General features: G+C 50.8%; 1 protein-coding gene across 1 annotated transcript in view; it reads right to left on the bottom strand.

The window, feature by feature from the left end:
* MED27 (mediator complex subunit 27) overlaps window positions 1-24,619 on the bottom strand; it is a 138,975-nt gene that overhangs the window by 62,943 nt on the left and 51,413 nt on the right. Inside the window, exon 3 of the mRNA XM_005882134.2 lies at window positions 20,488-20,618. Coding sequence (XP_005882196.1) covers window positions 20,488-20,618 — 131 coding nt within the window. The remainder of the gene's footprint in view (window positions 1-20,487; window positions 20,619-24,619) is intronic.

Below are 24,619 nucleotides of genomic sequence, written 5' to 3'. Positions count from 1 at the left end.
CCCACTCCCCCTGCCTTCCCTCTGAGATTCAACCATCTGTTCCATGCTGCTATGTGTCTGGATCTAGTGATCCCACTTCTAGGACCATATCCTAAGAAGCCTGAAGCACCAATTAGAAAGCATGTATGCACCCCTATGTTCGTTCATAGCAGCATTATTTACAATAGCTAAGATCTGGAAACAGCCCAAGTACCCATCAGTGGATGAGTAAATTCAAAAGCCGTGGTACACTTACACCATGGAATTCTATGCAGCAGTAAAAAAAGAAAGATCTTTTACCCTTTGAGACAGCATGGAGGGACCTGGAGAGTATTTTGCTAAGCGAAATGTCATGTATTTTACAAGTCCTTAACTCTTTACGTATCTCTCGAACCTTTGAAATACAGACTGAATTACTGGGGATAAAATGGTGTGTCTTAGATTTGCTTCACAGTCATGTAAGAGGCTGCTGGCTGTTGGGATACACATGAGCTCATGACAATATTCTATCTACCTCTGTGTATGTTCAAGATTTTCCACTAAAAAGTTAAAAAACATTGGGGAAGAGGGGGCAGAGCACAGAGGATTTGGGGGGCATTGAAACTATTCTGTGTGACAGTACAACAGTGGGTACATGTCATGTGACACTGTCAAACCCACAGAGTGGACACCACCGAGAGCGACCTCCATGCAAGCCGTGGCCGTGAGTGACGGCTGTCAGCATGGGCTCCTCGGCTGTAACTGTGGACCCTCTGGTGCGGCCGCTGACGGTGCCCTGGCGGGGGGTGGGGGGCAGGGCAGGGGGAGGGAGCACATGGAAACTGCACTTTCGCTCAGTTTTATTGTAAACCTAGAACTGCTGTTCAAACAGACTTTATTAGGTTAAAAAATAACAGAAAAAAGACTGTCCCAGGCCTGGTTCCACTCTCCCCCTGGAGTCCGGACAGGGGGACACACTGCTCTCAGGTCAGTTACAGACTCGGATGAACCATCTCCAAGGGGAATTTTATTCTGTTTTTAACTTCATAAATACAGAACTTCCAGCAAAGAATATTTATTGTTGTTTTTCATCTCCATCCTTCTCCCCACAATCCTTGCCTTCATTTATACCACAAAACCCTAAGTAGTACGCCGAAGAGCCCTTCCACACAGAACTGAGTGACCCTGAACTTCACAAGCACTGGACTCTGCAGCTACGACACCTGGTGACAATGCGGTGCGCAGCCTGGGCAGGTGAGTGACGCACGCAGAGGTGATGCTGTCCCCGTATTCCTCGGACCTTGGGCGCCCCCGGGTCCTGTGGCTGTGCCGGGGCAGGGGCTGGAGGCTGTGGACACTCAAGCATGTCAAACATGGGGCCTAGCACCTTCCTTCTTGTCTCCTCAACTTCAAGGACGTCGGGCCAAACAATGAATTAAAACAGGTAAGGTCCAGGGTATCTTTGCTATCCCTTGATTTAAGCAGAGTAGGAACTTTAACCAATACTTGAGCATCTTCCTTTCAGTATTAGAAGTGTATGGTAAATATGAGCAAATATTTGTTTTCCAACTAAGTTGAATTACTGACCACTAAATATTTTTAAAAAACAAAACCCCTGAAATTTAGTCCTGAAACAAGATAACGCAGGGAGTCCGGGGACCAGTCCTGCCGCCTGCTACTCCCCGGGCCCGGCCTGGAACACAGCAGGTGCTCGAGGAGGTCCCGGCTGAGTGAGGGAGGGAATGGGGCGCTCATGTGTCGAAGGTGGGGAGACATGTGACACCCCCATGGACACACGTCTGCTCAGTGGCAGGACCACTTGCCTGCTACCTCCTGTGGGGTAGCACCTGGCCCCAGGGAGAAGGACGGATGGATGGACAAACGGACCAATAATAAAATGCACCCACGGGACTCTGCAGGATCTCTTTCTCAAAACCTTGGGCTACTTAGTCTGCCCAAATTGACATTTAAACTTTTTATTTAAGACAAAACTGCTGTTTCTTTGGGGTGAGGGTGAGGGAATATATTACATACATACATACATACATCACGCAAGTTCGCGATGTGAAAACAGCCTTTATAAAGGGAGGTGTGTGTGTCGGGGAGTGGGGGTAATTGAGCTGCCACTGAACAGGAGCAGTAGCTCTGAGCCCTGAGCGGCCTTCGAAACAAGCCAGGCCCTAGGTCATTAGGTACCAAATGCTGGGCCAGGCAGAGATGTCCTCCCTCAGACACACCTGCCCCAACCCCACCTCGGGCCGGCGCTGCCGTGGCTGCAGCCAGGAGACTCGCACGGGAGAGCTGCAGGCCCGCTCGGGGCAGCCAGCTGCTTCCTGTCTGCATTGTCTTCCCACCGAGCAAGCGGGACCTCGGGACAAGGAGGGAAGGGGCACAAACTAACACATCCCTCGCCGCGTATCAGAAGATGTGACAGCAGACGGGCGTGCTTCCCAATTAGTTCGGAAAAACCCCAGCCAGTGCGCACTCATTTTGTGAATCCTGCTCTTCTTGGAAACTCTCTCTTTAAATGGGTTTTGACTGTTTGGGAGAAAAGCTGTATAGAAGCGTTCGCCTGCCTTGTCCCCTTTCTTAAAAAGGCAGAGGAAATGTTGAGCATTAACTGCTTCACTGCGGCGGAGGGGGCGTCCTAGCTCAGTGCTCTGAGTCTCAGTAGACAGCAGTCGGCGAGGACAGTTTCATCCTTGTTGGGGGAGGAATCCGTTCCGTGGAGCCGATGAGGAAAGAAAACCCTGGAGGAAGAGTTTCAGTCACCCAAAAATTTTGACAGAATTTGCACATTTTAGAAGCAAGAACTGAGCCTCGGGTTTTCATCAGAAACCCGCGCAGCTTTTTTTTTTTTTTTAATCAGGAGCTAAATCGGGACGAGGGCATCATTTGCGAAGCAGCAGGGCTTCTAATTGCAACAAACAACAGCGCTGAAATTGTTACCCGAAATACAAACACAGTTCAGAGCTGCTGGCGAGAGCGAGCGCGTTCTGTGATTACATGAAACTTAATCTCACACCTTGTGTGCACATTTGCTCATTCACAGCAATTGTTGCAAGTCTCAAGGAAAACCACTATTTGTTTGGCCTAAATTACAATAAATCCAATGCTTCGCATTTCTGCACAGGGTGACGGCTCAAGGCGCTTCCCCCGGAACTGGCACCAGACACGCGCCAGCTCCATGGAGTCTGCGCCATGTGCTGAAATGGAGCTAAAGCGCCATTGCTGACAATGAAGAAGTCAAACACACGAGAGCATGCACAGATGATGCAAACTTCTTTCTCCCCCAGCGTGTTTATTTTAAACCGTGGCCATTTGTGAGAACAGCCCTAACTGAGCAAGCGGCAAGCTCTCCCTTCAGCAGCGACTCCTCCGAGGCGGCTTGGCTGAGGGACTCAGAGAATTCACAACCACTGGTGGCTGAGGACACGACACAATCACAGGGCGAAGCCACTGCGCCCCGGAACCCCTCCCCGCCCCCGCAGGAGCAGGGGGAGCTCTGGACAGTGCACACTGCAGCGAGGAATGAGCATGTTTCCTAACAAAACCAAACGTGACCCTGACCCTTTCTCCCACTTTATTCTGAAGTTGTCAGGAAGGTAGGAAAAGGGATTCCTGTGTGTGGGGGGGAGCATCTGGGGAAAGGAGCTTACTAACTTTAGACACCGCCATGTATGTACCTATTAGTAGCAGACAGCATGTAACATGCACATCATAGGTTCTCACACATGTGGTGTCGGCTACATGACAGCCCCCAGGGGAACACTTCCCGGTACCTACATCGTGTGTGGTCTCCTCCCCTCAGTCCAGGATGATCTTGTGACTTAACTGTCAGTGTGGCTGCACCTGACGTAACTCACTGAGTCTGCTCCTGTCTCGGGCACCGTAGCCCGTGCATGCCAACCCGATCAAGAAGAACCACCTGCCAAGCCAGCCCTCACGGCGCACACGCTGCCCGAGCAGGTCCTGTGAGCCCAGACGGAGCTCCCCTCATTCCAGCAGCAGCTGCTTCAAAGGCCCCTGCAGTACCAGGCGAAACGGGCTCGGCCTTGGCTGTGAGATAAATATCGGGAGTTTACTACTACGTGAACCTGGACTTCCCTTCCCGTCATTAACGACGCTGATTTTTGGCACCTGAAAGTGTGCATCTCAGACAGACGAGTAAATGTGCAGCCTCGTCCTCTGAGGCTGAGGCGGTGCGGCTTTCACTCTCAATCACGCGAGGTATGCAAGCGTTTCCATTAAGGCTAATTATATCGTCTGTTTTCATTCCACGCAATATTTTGCTTCTATGTTTGAAATAATTGAATTCATTTGCGCTAATAAATTTTCTAAATGGACACTTTAATAATTGAAATTAGCACATACTGTACCCTCAAAACAATTTATAAAACAGGCCTATTGTTTATAGTGTGCCAAGGCGGGGCTGCCAGTGACCTGCTTGGCTCAAGGTCACCATCAGTTTATATTCCTCAGGCTGCTCCCTCTGCCTTGACTGGACATGATCAGGGCCAGTGTTTGAGCTCTAGTCTCAAGAACGGGTCCAAGCACCTCCACGTAGTGTCAAGGCCCAGCTGGTCCTCATAACCTTCACTGATGTTCCCCACCCTCTCCTACTCCGCCTGGAACTTTCCCCCAGACCTACATGGCTAACTCCCTCCCGCTCCCCTGTGGCTACATTTCCAGAAAGACCGCTGGCTTCGCCATCATTCGAGGGATGGAAGCTAATGGCGCTACATTCCCAGGCCTAGGCCAGGGCCCGGCACACAGCAGGGCTCAGCACCTATCTGCTGAGGAACAAATGAACTTAGTTTACCCGACTCACTGCACTGTGTCTCTGGGTAGGTTTTTAAAGATAGGCTTATAGGCTTTTCCTTGAGTCTGTGGTTTGTTGTTTCATTTTGTTTTAATTGACTTCAGAGAGATGAAAGGAGAGGGAGAAGGAGAGAGATAGAAACATCAATGATGAGAGAGAATCATCAATTGGCTGCCTCCTGCATGTCCCCTACTAAGGATCAAGCCCACCACCTGGGCATGTGCCCTGACCAGGAATCAAACCGTGACCTCCTGGTTCATAGGTTGATGCTCAACTACTGAGCCACACTGGCTGGGCAGTTGGTCCATTGTTAAAGAACACTGCTGCCTTCCTATGTAACAAAACTTGGCTGACAATAGATTCCTGGGTCACACTCTCCCCAAGGTTTGTGGCCCTGCTCCTGGCCCCGGGCCCTGAATGGTGCCGGGTAAGAGCTCTGAGCCACCTGCTTTCCCAGAGGGGAGGCCCCTGCCCTTGCCCGACTGACGCAGGTGCCGCCTTTGCTGGTCGACGTCTTGGTTCTTTCATCAAGTGCACAGTGGGAGGACCTGAGGTCTGGGAAGCTGCCATCCTACACCAAAGCCTCCGGCGTCTGTGCTGTTCAACGCTCCGAGGAGCTCCCTGCAGTCAGCACAGAGGACCCGGCCAGCATGCCAGGGGGGTTTGAAACGGGGAACACGCAACGGCACCGAGGTGAGAAGCAGCGAAAGATGCGGGGATGAGCAGTCAGCAGGCGGATGCCATGTGCTATGTCCCTCAACTGGCCGCGCAGTCATTTACTCAGGGGGGAGCGGAAGGCGGACAGGCAGGACCCCGAGCTCCTCCCATGGCGGCCGGCGTTAAACTCCGAGAAGCAGCAATTGGAACAGGCTCCGTCTTAAAGAAAGAAATCACCCCTCCTCCAAACATTACACCTGACAACGCCTGAGATCAAAATATGTGCCTGATGACATTAAGTCAGTCTTTCAGGTATTCCAAGGCATTCCTATTTTCTTGCAAATTTACTCCATTTTCCATCTCCTCTTGCTTTCTGTTTACATTATCCCAACTGTCAGAAGGACAATATTTTGACACAATAGCAAGCAATTAAAATGCTCTGGGCCGTCATGAAGAATTATGTGCGAAATGGGTCCTTTCCCTACTAGAGCAAGTGCCAGCAAACCTCCTCAGTCTGGACTCTGTGCAGCAGCGGGAAGCACCTGCTGGGCCCGAACACGACCAACCTGGCTCGTGTCCTGCTGCGTGAGTGGCTGTCCGTCCGGCCTCAGAGCTCCACTCACACAGGAGCGCGCGCAGGAGTGTGTGCCCAGGGCCTGGGCGGCCGAAACTGTTGGCAACATGGACTGAATTAGTTGACTTTTAGGTTTACAATTTTTAAATATGAGCTGAGAAAATCATTCTGTAAAATACAACGAAGTAAAATAAAATCATGATATTAAAGAAGTAAAACTGAGTTTTTTTTCCCCCTTTACAACATTTTCTATAGCATAGTGGCTAATCACACTTTTTTAATTAAAAAAGAAAGTGACCATGTGCAAGCCGGTGTGGCTCAGTGGTTGAGCATCGACCTATGAACCAGGAGGTCAAGGTTCGATTCCCGGTCAGGGCACATGCTGAGTTGCAGGCTCAACCCCCAGTGTGGGGCGTGCAGGAAGCAGCCGATCATTGATGTTTCTACCTCTCTCTCCCTCTCCCTTCCTCTCTGAAATCAATAAAGGTATATTTTTAAATGGCCGAGTAAATATTGAGAAAATCCCCTTTGTCAGCCCTTACACAGGAACCGCTGTGAACATAGCAGCTGCTGTTGACCTGTTGGAGCAGTGGTTCTCAACCTTCTGGCCCTTTAAATACAGTTCCTCATGTTGTGACCCAACCATAAAATTATTTTCGTTGCTACTGTTATGAATCGTAATGTAAATATCTGATATGCAGGATGGTCTTAGGCGACCCCTGTGAAAGGGTCGTTCGACCGCCAAAGGGGTCTCGACCCGCAGGTTGAGAACCGCTGTGTTGGAGGAACCACTCACTCTGCAGCCTATTTCTGAGTGGGAGGTTCAGCCGTGCGGGAAGACAGAAATGGTGCTCGAGGTGGCTTTACACTCACTCTCTCACCTAAATGGCAACACAACTACAAGGTGTAACTACTGCATCTCTATTTTGTGGGGGCAGAAACCAAGGTTTATGGCAATTACACTCAGTCAGCCTCGGTTCTCGAACGTCTCCCATCTTGAACAACTAGCTTCTCAGCCCGGCAAGCCTCTCGTGCTGATCCCTGTAGGGTCAGCCATGAGCCTCACAGGCGGCAAAGGAAAGGATACGCGAGTATGAGTCAGTTTCCCGCCAAACCTCACATGAACATCTCTGTGCTGCAAATATTTTCATGATTTTTTTTGCTTTTATTTTTGCTTCTTATTAAATTTTCATTTTTTATTGTACATTTCATTTCCTTTTTGTTAAATTTTCATTTAAATTTCATGGTTTTTTTAAAGTGTTTATTTATAAACAGTACTTTAGACATTGTACCATATATAAGAAAGGTTAAAATGGAGTCATTTGGGGGTCTGGAACAGATTAATTCAACTTACATGATTTCTTGCTTTGGTTTTTTGAACAGCCTTCCAGAACGAATTAAGTTCGAGGTTACAGTGTAAATAGCTGGTGAGTATTAGAAAAGAACACATTCATAACCCTGCAAATATTCCATTCTTCAGACATCACTAATCAAAGTCCGCGCTTCCTTCAGCAAAGCCATGAAGCAAGGCGCTGGCCGGGTCCAGCGTCGCCCTGGGACGCCCTCCCAGGCCAGCGGCAGGAGCTGGGATGTTCTTTCACCGTTCATCCCATGAAAACGTGGCTTTTTTATTGATTTTAGAGAGAGACAGAGACAGAGAGAGAGAGAGATACCAATGTGTTGTTCCACTTACTTGGCTGATTCATTGGCTGATTCTTGTCTGTGCCTTGACTGGGGATGGAACCCGCAACCTGGCGTGTAGGGACGATGCTCCCACCAGCTAAGCTACTCGGCCAAGGCTAAAAACATGTCTTAAGAGGCCTCTGCAGTAGGTTCTGTGGCCGCCAGTCACAATCCGGTATCACCTCTTTGCGGTAAGATATATATTACTGTTTTAATGTGGTAAAATATACATACAAAAATTTGCCATCTTAAACATTTTCTTAAATTGTGGTAAAAAACACATGACATAAAACTCTGCATCTTAACCACTGCAAGTGCACAGTCTGGGTGCACTCACAGGTGGTACAAGCAGCTACACTATTTTCAATTCCACTTTCTTTTATGGAAATGCTGGAACACATCCAAAAGCAGAGAGCCGGATAATAAACCCCCATGTCAGCCAGCTCTAGCAGCTATTTCTACCGTGTCATCCTGTTTTATTTACCCCCAACATAAATGTACTTAAGAAATACCAAATCTAAAACAGGACACATATCCCGGACATCACTATCAACTCACCTCTAATCTACTTCGGCAGGACCTGGTTCTATTTTAACACCCGAGTGGGAAGCAATATACTCACCTTGAAAGTGAGTGAACTCGCCCCTGACCGCCTAGTTAGTCCAACTTCAGTGCGCCCTCCCGCTGCGGACGCCCTCATGGGCGGTTCCCTATCCTCCCAGTCCCCACAGGACCGCTCACCTCTGTCTCCTCACACTGTCCTTCTCCAGCCCTCCCTGCACTTCCCTCCACATCTTCTGTTCAGAGAAAGGAGTCCAGCCCAGGCCCGACTGCACAGGGCCAGGCCCCAGCAGGGCTCGTGCCCCCCAACCCCCGCCACGCAGACCCTGAGGTCCAGCGCATCCCTGACTCGTGGTGCTGCAAGAGTCAGCCCCTCTGCAGCCTTCCTGCTCTGCTGGGCACCGTCTGTGAGTCCATGGGCCTCGACCTGGTTTCCCTCGTTCTGACCACCCTGATGTTCTTGACGGGGCCTGAAACTGCACGCACTACCTACACGCTCACAGGGAGTCTCCATGAGACAGGGGCTCCCACTGGTACCGCCTCCCAGATCCCCAGTCCCTGCAACAGGATCCCTCCCCCCCCCCGCCCCTTTACTGAGCATCCTACACATTCTCCAAAGGCGGGCGTGTCTGTGACTCCAATGAGATGCAGAACCACCGCCCGTCCTTGGGACTCGTGCCGTGTCACCTAGGATGTGATCTCAATGTCACCCTAAGAGGACGTGACCTCTGGTTCGCCTTGAACTCCAGGCTCTGCAGCCTGAAAGCCAGGGTCTGAGCAGAGCGACTCCCACAAGAGCGGGGATCTGGCGGGGCGGGCCTCCTGAGGGACGTCAGCTCACAAGCTCGTGAGGCTGCTGGACAGCCACCCGGAGCTGACACGCTCTTATCCACCTCTGAACACAGCTGCCCGCTTCCATCGGACTAAGCTCCTCGGAGGCAGGGCACGTAACGCTGTGCCCTGATTAGAGGTGGGGGGGCCCATAAACACTGCGGTCAGTCCATAGTCAGGGTCACTCCAGGGCAGAGCAGGGTGAGCCCCGTCTTTGAAATCATAACCCGGAGGCACTACAAGAAGAGCCTGTTTTCCTTCCAAGACAACTTCTGACAGGTTTTCGGAGCTGCTACTTGTACCCAAATATCTTGAAGGCAGCCATGCAAAACAGCAGACACTTGCTATGCTCAAGTACAGCTGCCTCTCACCCGGCAGGTGCCACCAGGGGCCTGTGCCTGCGCCTGCACCTGCCGGAGACAGCCCCTCGGATACCGCCCTTCGGGACCTACACTGGACAGCAGAGCCATGATTTCCACATTCCTCCAGCTCAGCCAGGAACCCCTGAGAACCGAGAGGAGCAACCTAACTGCATCAGCTGCGCAGAATCCAAAGCGGTCTGGTCTCTGCCTTCCCATCAGGGGCGAGGCAAGCCCTCCGACACTGGTCCCCGCCACACCTCGCAGAGACCTGAACCGCCCGAGCTCTGTGAATGATCTGTCCTCTCCCAAAACTCCCCCTTAGGCGCCACCCTTAATATATACACAAGCCGCTTCCCACGCATGCTGCTCCACACCACCGAGGCACTCAGCGGCTGGGCGTGGGGATAGCTCCCACACAGTGAAGAGAAACTGGCTCAAGGCTTCTAGATCACGTATCACCTTAAACGGACTTTCTGGGCCAAAATCTGTGGGTTACTAAGAGCCTACGTGGCAGAGAGAAAGAAAGAGAGAGACACATCAAAAGACCAACCAAGTTACTTTCCATTCCAGGAAAGAATAGAAAGGTTTAAAGAGAGAGATGCTTCACTTACAAACAGCGTTGGCTGGGAAGGGCAAGGGGTGAAATATTAACAATCCTGAAGCTCTTTGTTATGCAAAAGGGGACTGAGAAAGCCCAGCTCCTGTCTGATGAGCCACACCACCCACCCACCCACCGGGTTCCTTCCTTTGCCCAGTAATGGCCCGAGTGATGTCATAACCACACGAGAGAGCTGTCTTCCTGGACATCACCTCGTGGAGAGAAATGCAATTAGAGGGCAATGAACATAATTCTCAGCCGGCCCCGCGGGCGGCCACACTGGATGTCGTGCTTAATGGCAGGCTCTTTATCTGCTTCTCTATTTTATACACTTGCTCTGTGATTCAGTATCTACAGATGACAGTGATCTTACATTTTAGTCTCTGTTCCAGCAGGTCTGAGACAAAAGGACAGAGCAGCTGAAGGCGGGCCGGCCCAGGGCCAGGCTGTAAGGGCTGCCGTCCACGTGGCGGCGGGCAGGCTCCTGGCCCCCTCCTTGCCCTCCGCTGGTCTCCCTCATGGCCCCTGGCAGATTCTCCCCACCCCGAGACTTCTCCAGCTCACCCCACACTGATTACCAAAACTCTGTTTCTTCAATAACAATCCAAGCTCCAGACCCACATTTCTAAAAACATTCTACTGTGAAAAATTTCAAATATACCCAAAAGTAGATAAAACAGTATAATGAGCTCATCAGCAGCATTATGTTCTTGCCGGGCAGTTTCAACAATTAGCAACTATTTTTATCATACACCCTCTCCCCTACACACCTTGGAGAAGGGGAGGCAGAGGGTCTTAAAGCAAAGTGAGGCCATCCTATTTCCTCATGGCCCCTGGCAGATTCTCCCCACCCCGAGACTTCTCCAGCTCACCCCACACTGATTACCAAAACTCTGTTTCTTCAATAACAATCCAAGCTCCAGACCCACATTTCTAAAAACATTCTACTGTGAAAAATTTCAAATTTACCCAAAAGTAGATAAAACAGTATAATGAGCTCATCAGCAGCATTATGTTCTTACCGGGCAGTTTCAACAATTAGCACCTGTTTTTATCATACACCCTCCCCCCTACACACCTTGGAGAAGGGGAGGCGGAGGGTCCTAAAGCAAAGTGAGGCCATCTTATTTCAGCCAAGGCCACGAGCACCTGGCACTAACCTGGCCCGGGACTCACTGCCTCCCTCACCTGCTTATAGGCAGGGCTCTGCACCTTAGACTGCCACCAATGGAGCGCACACCTCGCCTTAGGTGATGGAGCGCACACCTCGCCTTAGGTGATGGAGCACACACTTCGCCTTAGCTGGTGGAGCGCACACCTAGCCTTAGTGACGGAGCGAACACCTAGTCTTAGGTGACGGAGTGCACACCTAGCTTACAGAGCGCCCAATAGGCGCTTGCAGAGTGAAGGTATAAACACACAGAAACAAAGGTCCAGATGGAAGGTCTAGAAAAGAAGCCAGGACCCAGGACTTCCCGCTGGCTTCCTGCCCCAGCCCGCACTGGTCGGGGTGAAGCGGCGAGCAGCGGCGTCCCCCTGCCCCTCTGGTATGACAGTCCTGCCCAGCGACCGATCCCAGGGCGGCTACTGGCTGCACTAACATGGCTCTCAAGGAGAGACGGGATCTTTTATGGTACAACATCTATGCTAATGAGGCATAAGGCATAGAGCATTTAAAACAAAATGTCCCTCTATTCTCCACAGACAGGTTACTGCATTAATATTGATGAGGACTCTGCCTTCATCCCTCCCAGTTTCCTCCAGCCCAGAGAGAGGGAGGAGATAAGTAACATGAGGAATGAACTCTCCCACAGCTACAGAGCCCCCTTAGTCACCTGCACCTGTCACCAGACTCATCTTCCTGATCCCGCTCACCACGCACCCTGCTCACCAGCCCGGGCGGCTGCGCCCATGGCGGCCTGAGCCTCCGGCCCCGATCCTACCCTCCTCACTCAGCAGGGCGGTCTGACTGTAAGGCCAACTCCTCACCGCGGGCACTTGTCAGGCAAGAGGCACCTGCTCCCAGGCACTGAAACACCCAGTGCTCACTCTTCCACTTTACTACGACATGAGCAGCGCAAACACAGGGCCAGAACCTCCTGTAAAAAGATGTTCACCCCACCAACTTGGGGGTGCACACGCGTGTGCGTGTCAGAGCATAAAGGGGAACTAGCCTGTAGGGCCCATTCGCTCAGCCATCAGTACCTGAGCCAAGGCTGTTTGCAAAGGAGTCACAGAGCCCTGTCCCCCAGACGGTGCCGTCTAATGGAAGCCAGGGCGGGGAGTGGCCGTGGCCGTGGCCGTGGAGAGCTGCAGGAAAAGCTCACGGGAGGTCTGAGCCACTGACCCACACTTTCCTTCCCAGTCAGTGACGCAGACTGCGAGACACGCTCCTTCTCGACCTGCCAGAAGCGTGAGCACGAACGCACAGAAGAAAGGGCATTTCAGCCCTGGCCGGTGTGGCTCGGAGGATAGAGTGTCGGCCTGCGGACTGAAGGGTCCCAGGTTCGATTTCGGTCGGGGGCACATGCCCAGGTTTCGGGCTCGATTACCAGTAGGGGGTGTGCAGGAGGCAGCCTATCGATGATTCTCTCTTCACTGATGTTTCTCTCTCTCTCTCTCTCTGAAATCAATAAAAATATTTAAAATAAAACAAAAAAGAAAAGAAAGGGCATTTCAGGGGCTTCTCTGAGGCCTGCTCCAGACCCTGCAGGAGAAACTGAAAAAGCGAGAACAAGGCCGCAGTGAGGCGCGCAGGGAGGAGGACTATTCGCTCTGGGCCCCACAGTGCCTCCGACTCGGCATCAGCACCCATGGGAACCCACCTCAAGTGGACAGCAACCAAAACAGCAGCAGGAAGGGCGACAGGCTGGTCAGTTACCCGGTACAGCCCCGTCGGGCAGGGCCCTGGCAGACAGGGCGGCCGCTGCACGCAGCCCTGAGCACCAGGCCTCTGGCACAGGCTTTCTTTCTGTCAGTGCAACAAGGTGGCGTGACAACATTTTATAGTGCCTCACCCCTGTCCCGGCCAGTTATAAAACCTTCCAACAGCCGGCCACCTGTTCCTAAACCCACAACCCTGCACAGAACCAACAGACCAACGGACGGAACCCTTTTTTGTGGACAAGCAGAGACAACGAGTTACAGGACGGGGGTGCCAGTCGGGTGACCTTGCAGTGAGCCCCTCTCCACCCAGGACAATGGACAGACTCGGACGCCCTTTTTTTTTTTTAAATTTCAGAGAGGAAGGGAGAGGGAGATAGGGACAGAAACATCAATGATGAGAGGGAATCATTGACTGGCTGCCTCCTGCATGCCCCACACCGGGAATCGAACTGTGACTTCCTGATTCATAGATTGATGCTCAACCACTGAGCCACACGGGCGGGGCTCAGGTGCCTTTTTGGGGCTAAGACTGGTCCCCCTCCCTGGCCGCTCCTGGAGACGGCTCCAGTCTTGCAGGAAAGCAGCAGCGAAGTACTGAGTCGGACGCTTAAACACGGGGCTAATAACTGAGCTCCGAGGTGTGTTATTGGGCACTGATCTCTTCCTTATTAATACGGCCCCGCCGGAGAGGTGTCTCGTGTTCCAGAGGCAAACACTGTTTCAATCTTTAATTACATCCTCCATTTCAGCTCTTCTGGGCGTTGCAGCCACCAAGACCAGGGCTTATTTCTTTATTACACAGCCTCTCCGTGGCATTTAATGAATATTGTTACTTAATACTTGCCAATAGGGAAAGAAGGATTTAGCGAACTTCTGCTCAAGTTTTGATGACTTTTTCTAAAACTCGGGAAACTTACAGCTGCGAAGTTCTCCGTGCCTTTCGGGGACACAACGTCCAGGCCACACACTTGCTCTGCTCCCGGCCCAAGCCTAGGGGAGTCCACCTGGGTCACTCCATCCTTGGAAAAAGGGACCCAGGAAACGATGCCCTGGTTTCAGAAGCTCGTGGCAATGACCAGTGGGCTCCTCGCTCACGCTGTATTCACTGGCCTCTGTGCAAAGGCAGCACCTCCCGCCCCCCCCATGAAAATATTCTTGTCCATGTTCCTGCCACCATCTATGTGGAAGCATTTAATTAGCAGCTTATCGGCATAAACAAATTCTGCCCTCGACAAAACACCAGGATCCTCCGGGGACCGAGCCACCAAGAAGGAAACAGCGCCCCTGACGGAAGTGTCACATTCAAGTGGCACCGCATCAGGGTTCCGTGACGGCCCAGCCACGCGAGACCTGGCGCCCCCTGTGCGGCTGAGGAGGAAGTCAGCCACGGAGGAGAGGGTGACGGAATGGCCAGGGCGCTACAGGAAGGGCCTCCGGTCCCGTCGCGTCATCTGGCCACGTACCCGCCTTGGTCTAACGTCAGCGACCACGATAAGCTCCTGCCCTTTCCTCACGGGCCCAGCACAGGTCCAGGCCGGGCTCTGCTCGCTGATGCTGCTGGCCTCACGCTAAGCAGGGCAGACGGGCGCCGCCTCCTGGGAGCAGCCGGGGGACCGCCCCATCCGTGGGAGCCCGCGTGGGACTTCAAGTCCGAGATCTGGGGAAACGGTGCGCAAGGAGGTGGCGAAACATGAGTCCCTTTCAGTTCAACTCGCGGAGCCACACTAGTGGCCGCGCTGAAGGCTCAGGCGAGCACCTGGTATGCGCCGTCACCTCCCTGTCACCTCCTGAACCGGCGGCACTGCCTCCCAGCCCACTAGGCCTGTGTTGTTACTCACACCGGAGGCAGGTCTGGGAGAGCGGGAGGTGGCGGGGGAGACGCCTGCGCTCGCGGGGGTTAGACAGCCCTGTGGCAGAGGACAGGCTCCGTGCACACCCAGGAACGCTAGTCAGCGAGAAGATGGACGGCACTGACACATACAACACAAGTGAGTCTCCAACACCAGGCGGAGCCAAAGAAAACTGTTCTGCACGAGGCCATTTCTGTGGCGTCTGCAAGAGGCAAACTAGGGCGCAGGGACAGAAACCAGCCAGTGCTGCCTGGGGCGTGAGGAGCGCAGCCCAGCAGTCGCCTCCTCCAGGGGGTCCTGCTGGGGAGGGGCCGCCGGAGCAGCGGGTGATGAGCGGGGTCTCCACGGAGGCGGGTTGGGTTGGCGTGCTTGTACTCTGCTAGGATGACCCAGGACGAAGGGGGACACGGATGAGGGGGAGAAAGGAGACCAGTGCAGGGGCTGGGCAGGTGGGTGGGCAAGCGGAGGGCTGTGCTTGGCTGGGCATGTGTTAGGCACCTCCCAGGGACTAACAGAGGCGCCCATGAAGGGAGATGTGCCCTTGATTTAGCAGCAGGACCTTTTCAAGAAAGAAAACGTGATACAAGAGAAACAGCCTGTCTCCACAACTTCCAGGCGATGAAGCCGTATTTTTTATACTAACCTTTCTGTGAAACCATTGACGTTTATTCCCTGGAACGGGAGTGAGCTCTGTGTGCAGAATAAGGACAGAGAGGAGCCTTCAGCTCACTACCGCCCAAACCCACGTTTACCCCGCCCAGGGCACACTGCTCCTTCAAGAAAACGATAGCGTCTCCTTCAAAACATTCATGGGCCCTAGTTTTTGGCTGAGAGCATCTGCCTACAGACTGAAGGGTCTCGGGTTCGATTCCAGTCAAGGGTATGTACCTTGGTTGCAGGCTTGGTCCCCAGCCCCAGTCGGGCGCATGCAGGAGGCAACCAATCAATGAGTCACTCTCACATCGATGTTTCTCTCTCTATCTCTGTCTCTCCCCTCCCTTCCATTCTCTCTACAAATCAATGGAAAAAATATCCTTGGGAGAAGATTAACCAAAAAAGACCAAAAAAAGCCTCCACGTGAACAGTGGGAGCCAGGGGGCGAGCTGCCGTCAGTGCCGTCTGAGAGCTCACGTGATAAAAGATCTCTCTCAACAAGCACATCTGTGTCTTCTCACAAGCTTCTTTGGAGGGGGAGCCAGCTCTGGATCACTGATCCCGCCAGTCCTATAGGAACACGGGAATCGGAGTGCTGCATTTAAAAACCACACCGCCCCAGGGGCCTGCACCCCTGCCGGCCCTGTGGTCTCGGTCTCGGCACTCAGAGCCGGTTCTGGTGCTGCAGCCTGACTGCCCTCTGGTTGCTGGCAGGAGCCACTGCCCATACCCAGCAGTCCCTGCCCAAACCCAGGGCCACTGCCCACGCCCAGGAGCCCCTGCCCACGCCCAGGAGCCTGGCATTAAGTGCCGAGCAGGGCGAGTGAGGGCCCAGCCAGGTCCTTCACTGCCGCTTGCGCTAGTTAAAAAGCAAACCTGCTCCCTTAATGAAGCAAGGCCTCCCCCTGCTCCCCTGGCAGCCGGGAGCAGGTGGGGGATGGCGGGCCTCCCTGAGCGGGTCTCTCAGTGCCGGGCCACGGCCATCTCAGGCACGGCTGGACCATCATTAGCCGTGGCACTTTGCTGATTCCCTCCTGCTTGTTTGCGCCTGTTTCCACTCTGCGCGTCCTAAAAGCCAACATTATACCTGCTCATCTCCAAACCCCCAGCACAGCGCAGAGGGCCAGCCACGTGAGGGCCCGAGATGTTTGCTGGAAAGTAACTGCCTGGGCTCCCAGCCCCACCCTCTCCCCCTGCAGTCTCCTGGCTGCGACTCCTCCGGCCCTTCCTTCCCAGGGTCTCCTCCCTCCCCTGGCGCATCCTCCCTGGATGCCTGGCCCACGGGATCGGGTGGCATTGCGCTCCGTGTCACCGAGGCTCCGTCATCAAAAGGAGAGACGCGAGGGCTCTCGTTCTAGGCTCCTGCTCTCGGAGACGTCACCCGCGAGGCACGGGGAGGCTCCAGTCCCTGTGGAGAGGCCTCTGCGGAGCGGAACCAGGTCTCCCATCAATAGCAGCACCAGCTCGCCCGCCAGTGAGTGCGCCACCTTGAAGTGACCTGGGGATCCCAGGCCATCCTGCCGTGGCTGCGGCCCTGGCGCTGTCCGAGCGCAGCCTTCTGAGACACCTGAGCCGGACCACCCAGCGCCATTCCCGGGTTCCAGACGCACAGAAAAGGTGAGAGGCTGTGCGTGCTGGCGCTAACCACTGCACACTGGGGCAGTTTGTCAGACAGCAACCTGGGAGGGTTTCGGTGTTGTTTCATAAGGGAGTTCCAGGGGTTTTCCTAATGACAAAGTTATTTAATAGTTATGCCGTGCTTACAATACAAACTTCGAATTCGTGTTCTACAAATACAACTATGCCACGGGTGATGAATATGCAACTTTAAATATTCTATTTTACCTTAAATCTAACAGCTCCATCAACAAATACTGAGCTGTGATACAGAATGATATCCAATCCTTTTTGGAGGTTGTTTTTTGGTTTTTAAAAATTATACTTACATGTGCAGAGAAAACAGTCTAGAACAATATCCATCAAAACCTTAACAATTTTCTCTGGGTGAAGTCTTATTTCTTTTTCTTTTTTGTTCTCATTTTTCCAAAAACCTAAGATAATGTATATATTACTAGTGTCCTATTTCTAATTAAAAATGTTTATAATGCAATCAAGCAGCAGCGAAGTCTTCTTGGTGTTTCTATCCTGATGTCTGCACAGAGTGGCACACAGCAGGTGCTCCATGCAAGAGCCCTGACTGGCCTTGACTATAGATCCTGCCCCCGGGGCAGCAGTTCCATAAAGGGTTTCCAGGATAATGTGAGCCCAGAAAGCTCCATGATGTGAAAAGGTGACAGTCAATTCCACAGGAAACAGGCTCCTACGTATAGGAAATCATTTCAAAGTCGTATTCTTAGGACACAGCAACCACTTTTCTCTTCGAAACGGGGTATTTGAGTGATTCATTATAAATGTATAATGACAGTTGTGAGCACCTCTTTTTGCTGGCATGAGAACAGAGTCTGTTGATTGCCTTGGTGCTTAAAATAGTTTCCGAGTGTCCTCATAATAGCATGTCACCTGTAAGCAGGTTTCAAGCCAATGCAAATGAACAAATGCTGAACAGATGGACTGAGCACGGACTTTTGTCAAGAGAGAGTTAGCAACACACACTTTTTGGCTCCAGTCTTATGGGACCATTAGAAAGCCTTTCACTCTCGCCAGAGTCTTGCCTCAGTAGACAATCCACGCGGAGAAAATGACAAGTTACAAGGCCCATTAGACTTCTCAGAGCTGGAAGCTGAGATTTAGTTATTTAAGTTATTTATATATTTATTATTTTTTGTTGTTGTTAATCCTCGCCCAAGGATATTTTTCCACTGGTTTTTAGAGAGAGTGGAAAAGAAGGTGAGAGACACAGAGAGAGAAACATCGATGTGAGAGAGACACATCGATTGGTTGCCTCCTGCACGCGGCCGACCAGGGCCGGGGATCGAGCCTGCAACCAAGGTTGGAAGGTGAGATTTCCAGAATCACCACCTCAACACATGAGGACAACAGACAGAGTCACATGCCTAAGAAGCTCTCTGCTCCTGGTTAACACTGTCTCGTGTCACTCAAAGGAGTGGCCCCTGTCGTGGGAAAATATGGCACCTGTGCCTGCAGCAGGCGCACACTAACCTGCCGGAGGCCAGCTGGTTCGGTCACTCTATCCTGGAAGCAAATGTTAATTGTGACGAAAACCTGAAGATCACCGAGATGTGGTCCACGGTGTCCGCACGACAGGGAAGGTCCCTGTCGTCCTGTCACCCCCCAGCTCCGCACTGGCCTTTCTCCTCCTCACTCTCCAAGTTTCCCCCACCCCGTCCACTCCCACCACCCTCCATGTTCCCTTCCTAAGCGCCAGTCATAACCAGAAATTGCGGCATTACTGTATTTATTCATGTGTTTAAGGGTGCCCTTTTTTTGGCCTTTTCCCCCAGTAAACGAAAAGCTCCAGGAAGATGGGACCACATCTGTCTTGCTCCGGATTTTATCCCCAGAGCCTAGGACAGTGCCTGGCAGATAGTAAGCACAATAAGTGTTTGCTAATCAAACAGAAAGTAAATGAAGGCAAACACCTGAGTTTCATCTGCAAACACTCTTCCGGATTGGACATTTTTAAGTCAGTTGGTAACTGAGGATGTAAATGAAATAACTGCAGGGCAGGATGAGCAGGGGAATGTGTTTCAAGTCCAAGTGCAGCCTTGAAGAGGACGGCCCCTCTCGGGAGGGCACGTTCTGACAGGAAAGCTACCAGCAAAGACTTGTGCCCGCATTTCTGATCCCACATCACTGAGTGAGCCTGCGTCCCCACCTAGGGGCTCCTGGTACAAAGTAACCCAACAGGGAAGTGAATGAGCCACCTGCAGCATTTTGGAAGGAATACTACCCCGCTACAAAATGAACCAAAAAAGCTGATACGAAATATTACGTATTGTGTGACCCATCCATATGAAGTTCAAGAACAGATACGTTCAAGAGTGAGGTCGGATAGTGTTACACTTGGGGAGGGAGGTGTCATGCGTACAGACTGGGATTCGGGCAGTGGTGGCCACCTGGATTGATCCGGCCAGAGCTACCTGGAGGTATACATGTGTTAAACAATTACCAAGCTGCACACTTTATGAGCCTTTTACAGTTCTCTCCTAGTGAAAAAAAGAAGAGCAATATATTCCTATTTAAGAAGTAAACAGGTGCCCAGCCGGTGTGGCTCAGTGGTTGAGCGTTGACCTATGAACCAGGCAGTCACAGTTCAATTCCCGGTCAGGGCACATGCCCAGCTTGAGGGATCGATCCCCAGTGGGGATGTGCAGGACGCAGCCAATCAGTGATTCTCTCATCATTGATGTTTTTATCTCTCTCTCCCTCTCCCTCTCCCTTCCTCTCTGAAATCAATCCTACATAATAAAAGCCTAATATGCAAATCCACCGAACGGTGGAACAACCAGTCGCTATGACAAGCACTGACCACCAGGGGGCAGACACTCAACACAGGAGCTGCCCCCAGCCCACAGGCCCCAGGCCAGCCAAGACAGGTGCCAGCGGGGGCCCTCCAACCGCCCCGCCGGTCGCCCACAGATCGGCCCTGATCACCAGCCAGGCCTAGGGACCCTGCCTGTGCACAAATTTTGTGCACTGGGCCTCTAGTAAAGATATATTTAAGATAAAAGGAAAGAAGAAGAAGAAAACAGGTGAGCCTAGTGCCCATTCTAACGCCAGCCCCAGCAGGTGGCTAGGTATCCTGTAGCCTTCAAAATGTGCTCCTGGCTGGCTGGCCACTTACCCTCTGCCGACTGTGGAAATGGGACAAGGAAACAGAATCAGCTATGAGGAATCTTAAAATCCTACGTGGAAAAGTCACACACAAAATACATACACTATGAGCTGTATTTTAACTGCTTCAATTAAGATCTATGCAAAATATGTTACCTGTCTGCTGGGTTTCTAATTTTAACAGATACTATTTTAAGAGAAAAAAACAATCTCGCAAAAAAAACTTTCAATTAGCCAAAACCAAGCACACACACAGCTGGCCCGGGACAAAAGCCCTTGTTCTAGGGGTTACTCACTGAGGCGGCAGGACGAGCGTGGTGGGCTGCGCCTTGGGCCGGCGTTTCGCAGACACTCCCATCTGGTTAGCAGAGCGTTTCAGCGACTGTTGATTCAGAAGGCCGGATGCCAGGCCTGCGTGGTACTGCAACTGCCCAGAAACAGAACAGGGAAAGGAGGATGACCCTGGGAAAGGCAGGACGGGGGCATTCAACTAGCAACACCATACATCTTACCCCTTCCGAACATTTCAAGTCATTTCAAATACAGTGGCTAGCAGTTTGCTTCGAGGAATGCAGTGAGAGGGAGATAATCAGAGAACAGGAAAAGAAACACGAATGAGGTTGCTCAGCACAGCATTACATGATGAAGAACTGGAAACAATCTAAATACCCAACACTACCCGGGGAATTGGCTAGAATATTAAAAGAACTTTCTATCATTTTGCTGAATTGAAAAACAAACCAATAGGTTACTTTTTAAACAGAGAGACACTCAAAAAGATGCTCTCTAAATATTAATAGTGTGTTTCTAAGTGGTGGAATTAGAGTAATTTTTACTTTATTTTTTACTACTATTCATATATGCTTATGTAAATAGTTTTAAAACCAATGTCATTCTTTATAAGAAGATCCATTCGTTCTTAAAGATTAATTAGTTCTGGGAACTCTTGCTACTGTCGTGTCCTGCTGATACTAAAAGCCACATAACTCACAGTGACTACAGCAAACCAGGGGCAGAAGACCGCTGGCGAACAGATTCAAACATATCCGGAGTCCGGGTTCAGAAGCTCTGGGCAGTGTTCTCAGTGGTTAAGATACAATATCAACCATAATAAGTTCGGGAAGATATGGGTACAATGGGTACAGGCTCCTTGGGGGGAGGGGATGAAGAAGTTACTCTCACGCCTCGCACACACATGGGTACACTGGGTAAGGAAGCGGCACACTTTAAACGGGCTCAGGGCCAGCTGCCTTTGCTTTGTTCTGGACAAACTGCTGAGCTGTGAGTTTACTTAGGAGATCATTTTACTTCTCTAGACCTTAATTTCTCTATTGGAAATGAGAAGTAATACTGCCTAATTCTAAACCAAACAGGACTTTAAAAAAATCCACCCTGTTGAGTTATAATTTACATAAAATAAAAAGTACACGTTAAGTGTCCAGTTTGATGAGTTTTGATATGTACACATCTGTACAACTGCCACCCAAATCAAGACACAGACGTTTCCATCACTGCAGACACTTCCCTTGTGCTCAGTGCAATCTCCCAGCCCCCAACTCCTACCACCAGGATATTCTGATTTAAATACAACTAATTCTCACTTGTTGACAAATGAAGCTTATATTCAATTTGACATGTGATATTGACTCCTATCTTCCTTTTAAAATCCCATACTTTTGTATTTTAGATCCTAAGAGCTGTCATCAATCTGTCTATAATAAAATTATCCTTGAAAGGTATCCCAATTTTGAACAGATGTAAACAACACATTCAAATGAGAAAATGCCAACCTGAGAATTTGGACTGAGACTATTTATAACGTCTAGCATGTTCCCTCCTCCTTTCTCAAATTAAGCAAGGTCTTTCAAACACTTATTTGGAATTAACTGAACGTACAAATAGTAACTCATTCTGAGTCACTGAATCAATTTCTTTTCAAAATGCTCTTCAAAGGATAGATTTCCTTTGCGGAGTGGGCTACGAGGCATACAGCTCATGGTAATGAAACTGGTGAGCGCCGGCTAAAAGGGGCTGGGCCCCGGATGCAAAGGGTAATAATGTTCTGAAAAATAAATGGCCTCACCTAAAGCCACTGGCTGCACACACATAGAGAACGAGAGAAAACAAAACCAAACGAAATGACCTGCTTCTTGCAAGTGGCTATAAAGATGAAGGCATCCAGGCACCCAGTAAGCCTGAAATGTCTGTGTTTGGAGCATCCATATTGCTTTTTAACAGCCTCTTGATTTACGTGGTCGATTTGCTGCGGGAGCCTTATGGCTGCACAATACAAGACAAAGATGTATCACATTCATAATAAAAATGGAGCTCCCCTCATGGTGGAAAAGGGGGGCATAATTTGGCTTTAACAACTCATCTTAGACCAATGAATTTTGCTCAAATTTGTTTTTCTCCTACAGAGTTCTTAAATGGGAAATCAATGGCAGCGAGGGACAGTACAAGTTTGAAAGACAATGTTTCAAAATGTCAGCTACTTGGGTTTCGATCTTTCCCACCAGAATCTGCAATGAGTGCAATATGCACGGGGCTTTATGGACTTAAAGGGAAAGACAGCTTGGCAGGGGTCCCCTCCTGGCTCAGGGCGGCGGCTCTCCTTGGCTCTCCTCCGCTCTGTACCTTGTCAGGGTCCATGCAAGCTCAGCCATTCCGGCCCTGCTGACTCTCTGAGTGGGAGAGGCCTGCTAAGTAGGCAGAGTGGCCGGGTGATTTTGCCCACCTGGCATCATTTCGATCATTTGCGCAAACAAACAAACAAAAGAAAAATAAAACAGCAGAAATGCATGCTGGCTGCTGGCTGTCTCTGGAAGGTTCCTTTGAAGCCTCTGCATCTTGGCCAGCCTCAAAGGACCCGGCACCCCGAAGGGCACATGTGGGTGGAAGGACTCCTCTCCCCAGAAAGCTGACTCACGGTGATTAGGCGACATCTGTTAATCACGTACACTTCTCCCAGTTTCCAGGAACACCGCTCCGATGTCAAGATCTATAAGGGCCCCATTAAATATTTACCGAAGCATCTTTATAATGGGAGAAAGGGTCAAAGTTAATAAAACTGACAGGCAGCTCCTGTCCAACTGGATTTATACATTATTTAAGCACTAAATACTCCATTCCACGAAACAGTTTAGATCTGCAAAGCTCCTGGAACTCCGTGCCTCGGCCAAAGGTTTTAAACAGCAGAAGGAAGTGCAGCTAATCCACAAATAAACATTAAGAACACATCACTCTCCAAAAGTCCTGCCGTAAGTTTTCAATTACAGGTTCTGTAATATTTTCTATAAAAGTGCACTTCAATAAACATCCTTTGCTCCAAATGTCTGTGGCATGGAAACAACTGTTTCAAAAAGCAACTTATCAAAGTTCTAATGTGATTTTCCTACCCAAGGTCAGTTCTCCACTAACCAGCAAGAATAAAGTGAAAGAGGGAGAAAAATGCAATGATCTATTCTTTTAACTCCCAGATCTTACAGCTGTGAGAAGGAGTGTTTATGCGGCGGCGGGGTGGGGGGTGGGGGGTTGATAAGTGTAAGTTATCGCTCGGTGCTAAGCGATTTCGGTGTGCCCTGGATTTTGATAGCAATTCTCTCAGTTCCAACTTGGCTGTCTATTAATGCCCGCCCTCTTTTTCCTCTGACGGACCTGGGATTTTCTGTCAGTTCCCAACCTGAAGCCCTTTCTAATCCATGTCTGCTAGTGACCCCTGGACCTGGGAAAATTTCAACAATTCATAGTGACCTGAGGAAACACCATTTAGAATTAGGAGAACCTCGATTTGGCGAATGGGTTTTAACTAAGGCTGTTTTTGTGATGTTTAACCTGCAAAGGTGCCAAGCGTTGCCAGGGGTCCTGGTAAACCTAAGGGCCAGACAGAGAGCCTCGGGAGGAGAAATGACGCCTGGAAGCCCGCCACTGGGCTCTGCCTCTAACCACAGCTGTGTCCACATTTCAGGACCCTCCCTACGGGCACGGTTACACCCTCCCTCTGACCCCCCAGCTCTGGATTTCTAAAGAAGTTACACGGGCGTTTGGTTTCACCATTGTTCTAAAGCAGTGGTTCTCAACCTTCTGGCCCTTTAAATACAGTTCCTCATGTTGTGACCCAACCATAAAATTATTTTCGTTGCTACTTCATAACTGTAATGCTGCTACTGTTATGAATCATAATGTAAATATCTGATATGCAGGATGGTCTTAGGCGACCCCTGTGAAAGGGTCGTTCGACCGCCAAAGGGGTCGCGACCCACAGGTTGAGAACTGCTGCTTTAGAACCTCTTCAGCTTGCAGGCGACGGTCGGACTCACACCCACGCCCGACCCACAGGTTGAGAACAGCTGTTCTAAAGGCTTCTACCTGCTCCAAAATGGACAGAGCATATACTTGCAATGGACAGCAGTTTGAGAAGAAACAGGG

Source organism: Myotis brandtii, unplaced genomic scaffold (assembly GCF_000412655.1).
Source record: "Myotis brandtii unplaced genomic scaffold, ASM41265v1 scaffold699, whole genome shotgun sequence".
In the NCBI taxonomy this organism is placed as follows: domain Eukaryota; kingdom Metazoa; phylum Chordata; class Mammalia; order Chiroptera; family Vespertilionidae; genus Myotis; species Myotis brandtii.
This window is presented reverse-complemented; position numbering and strand designations above follow the sequence as displayed.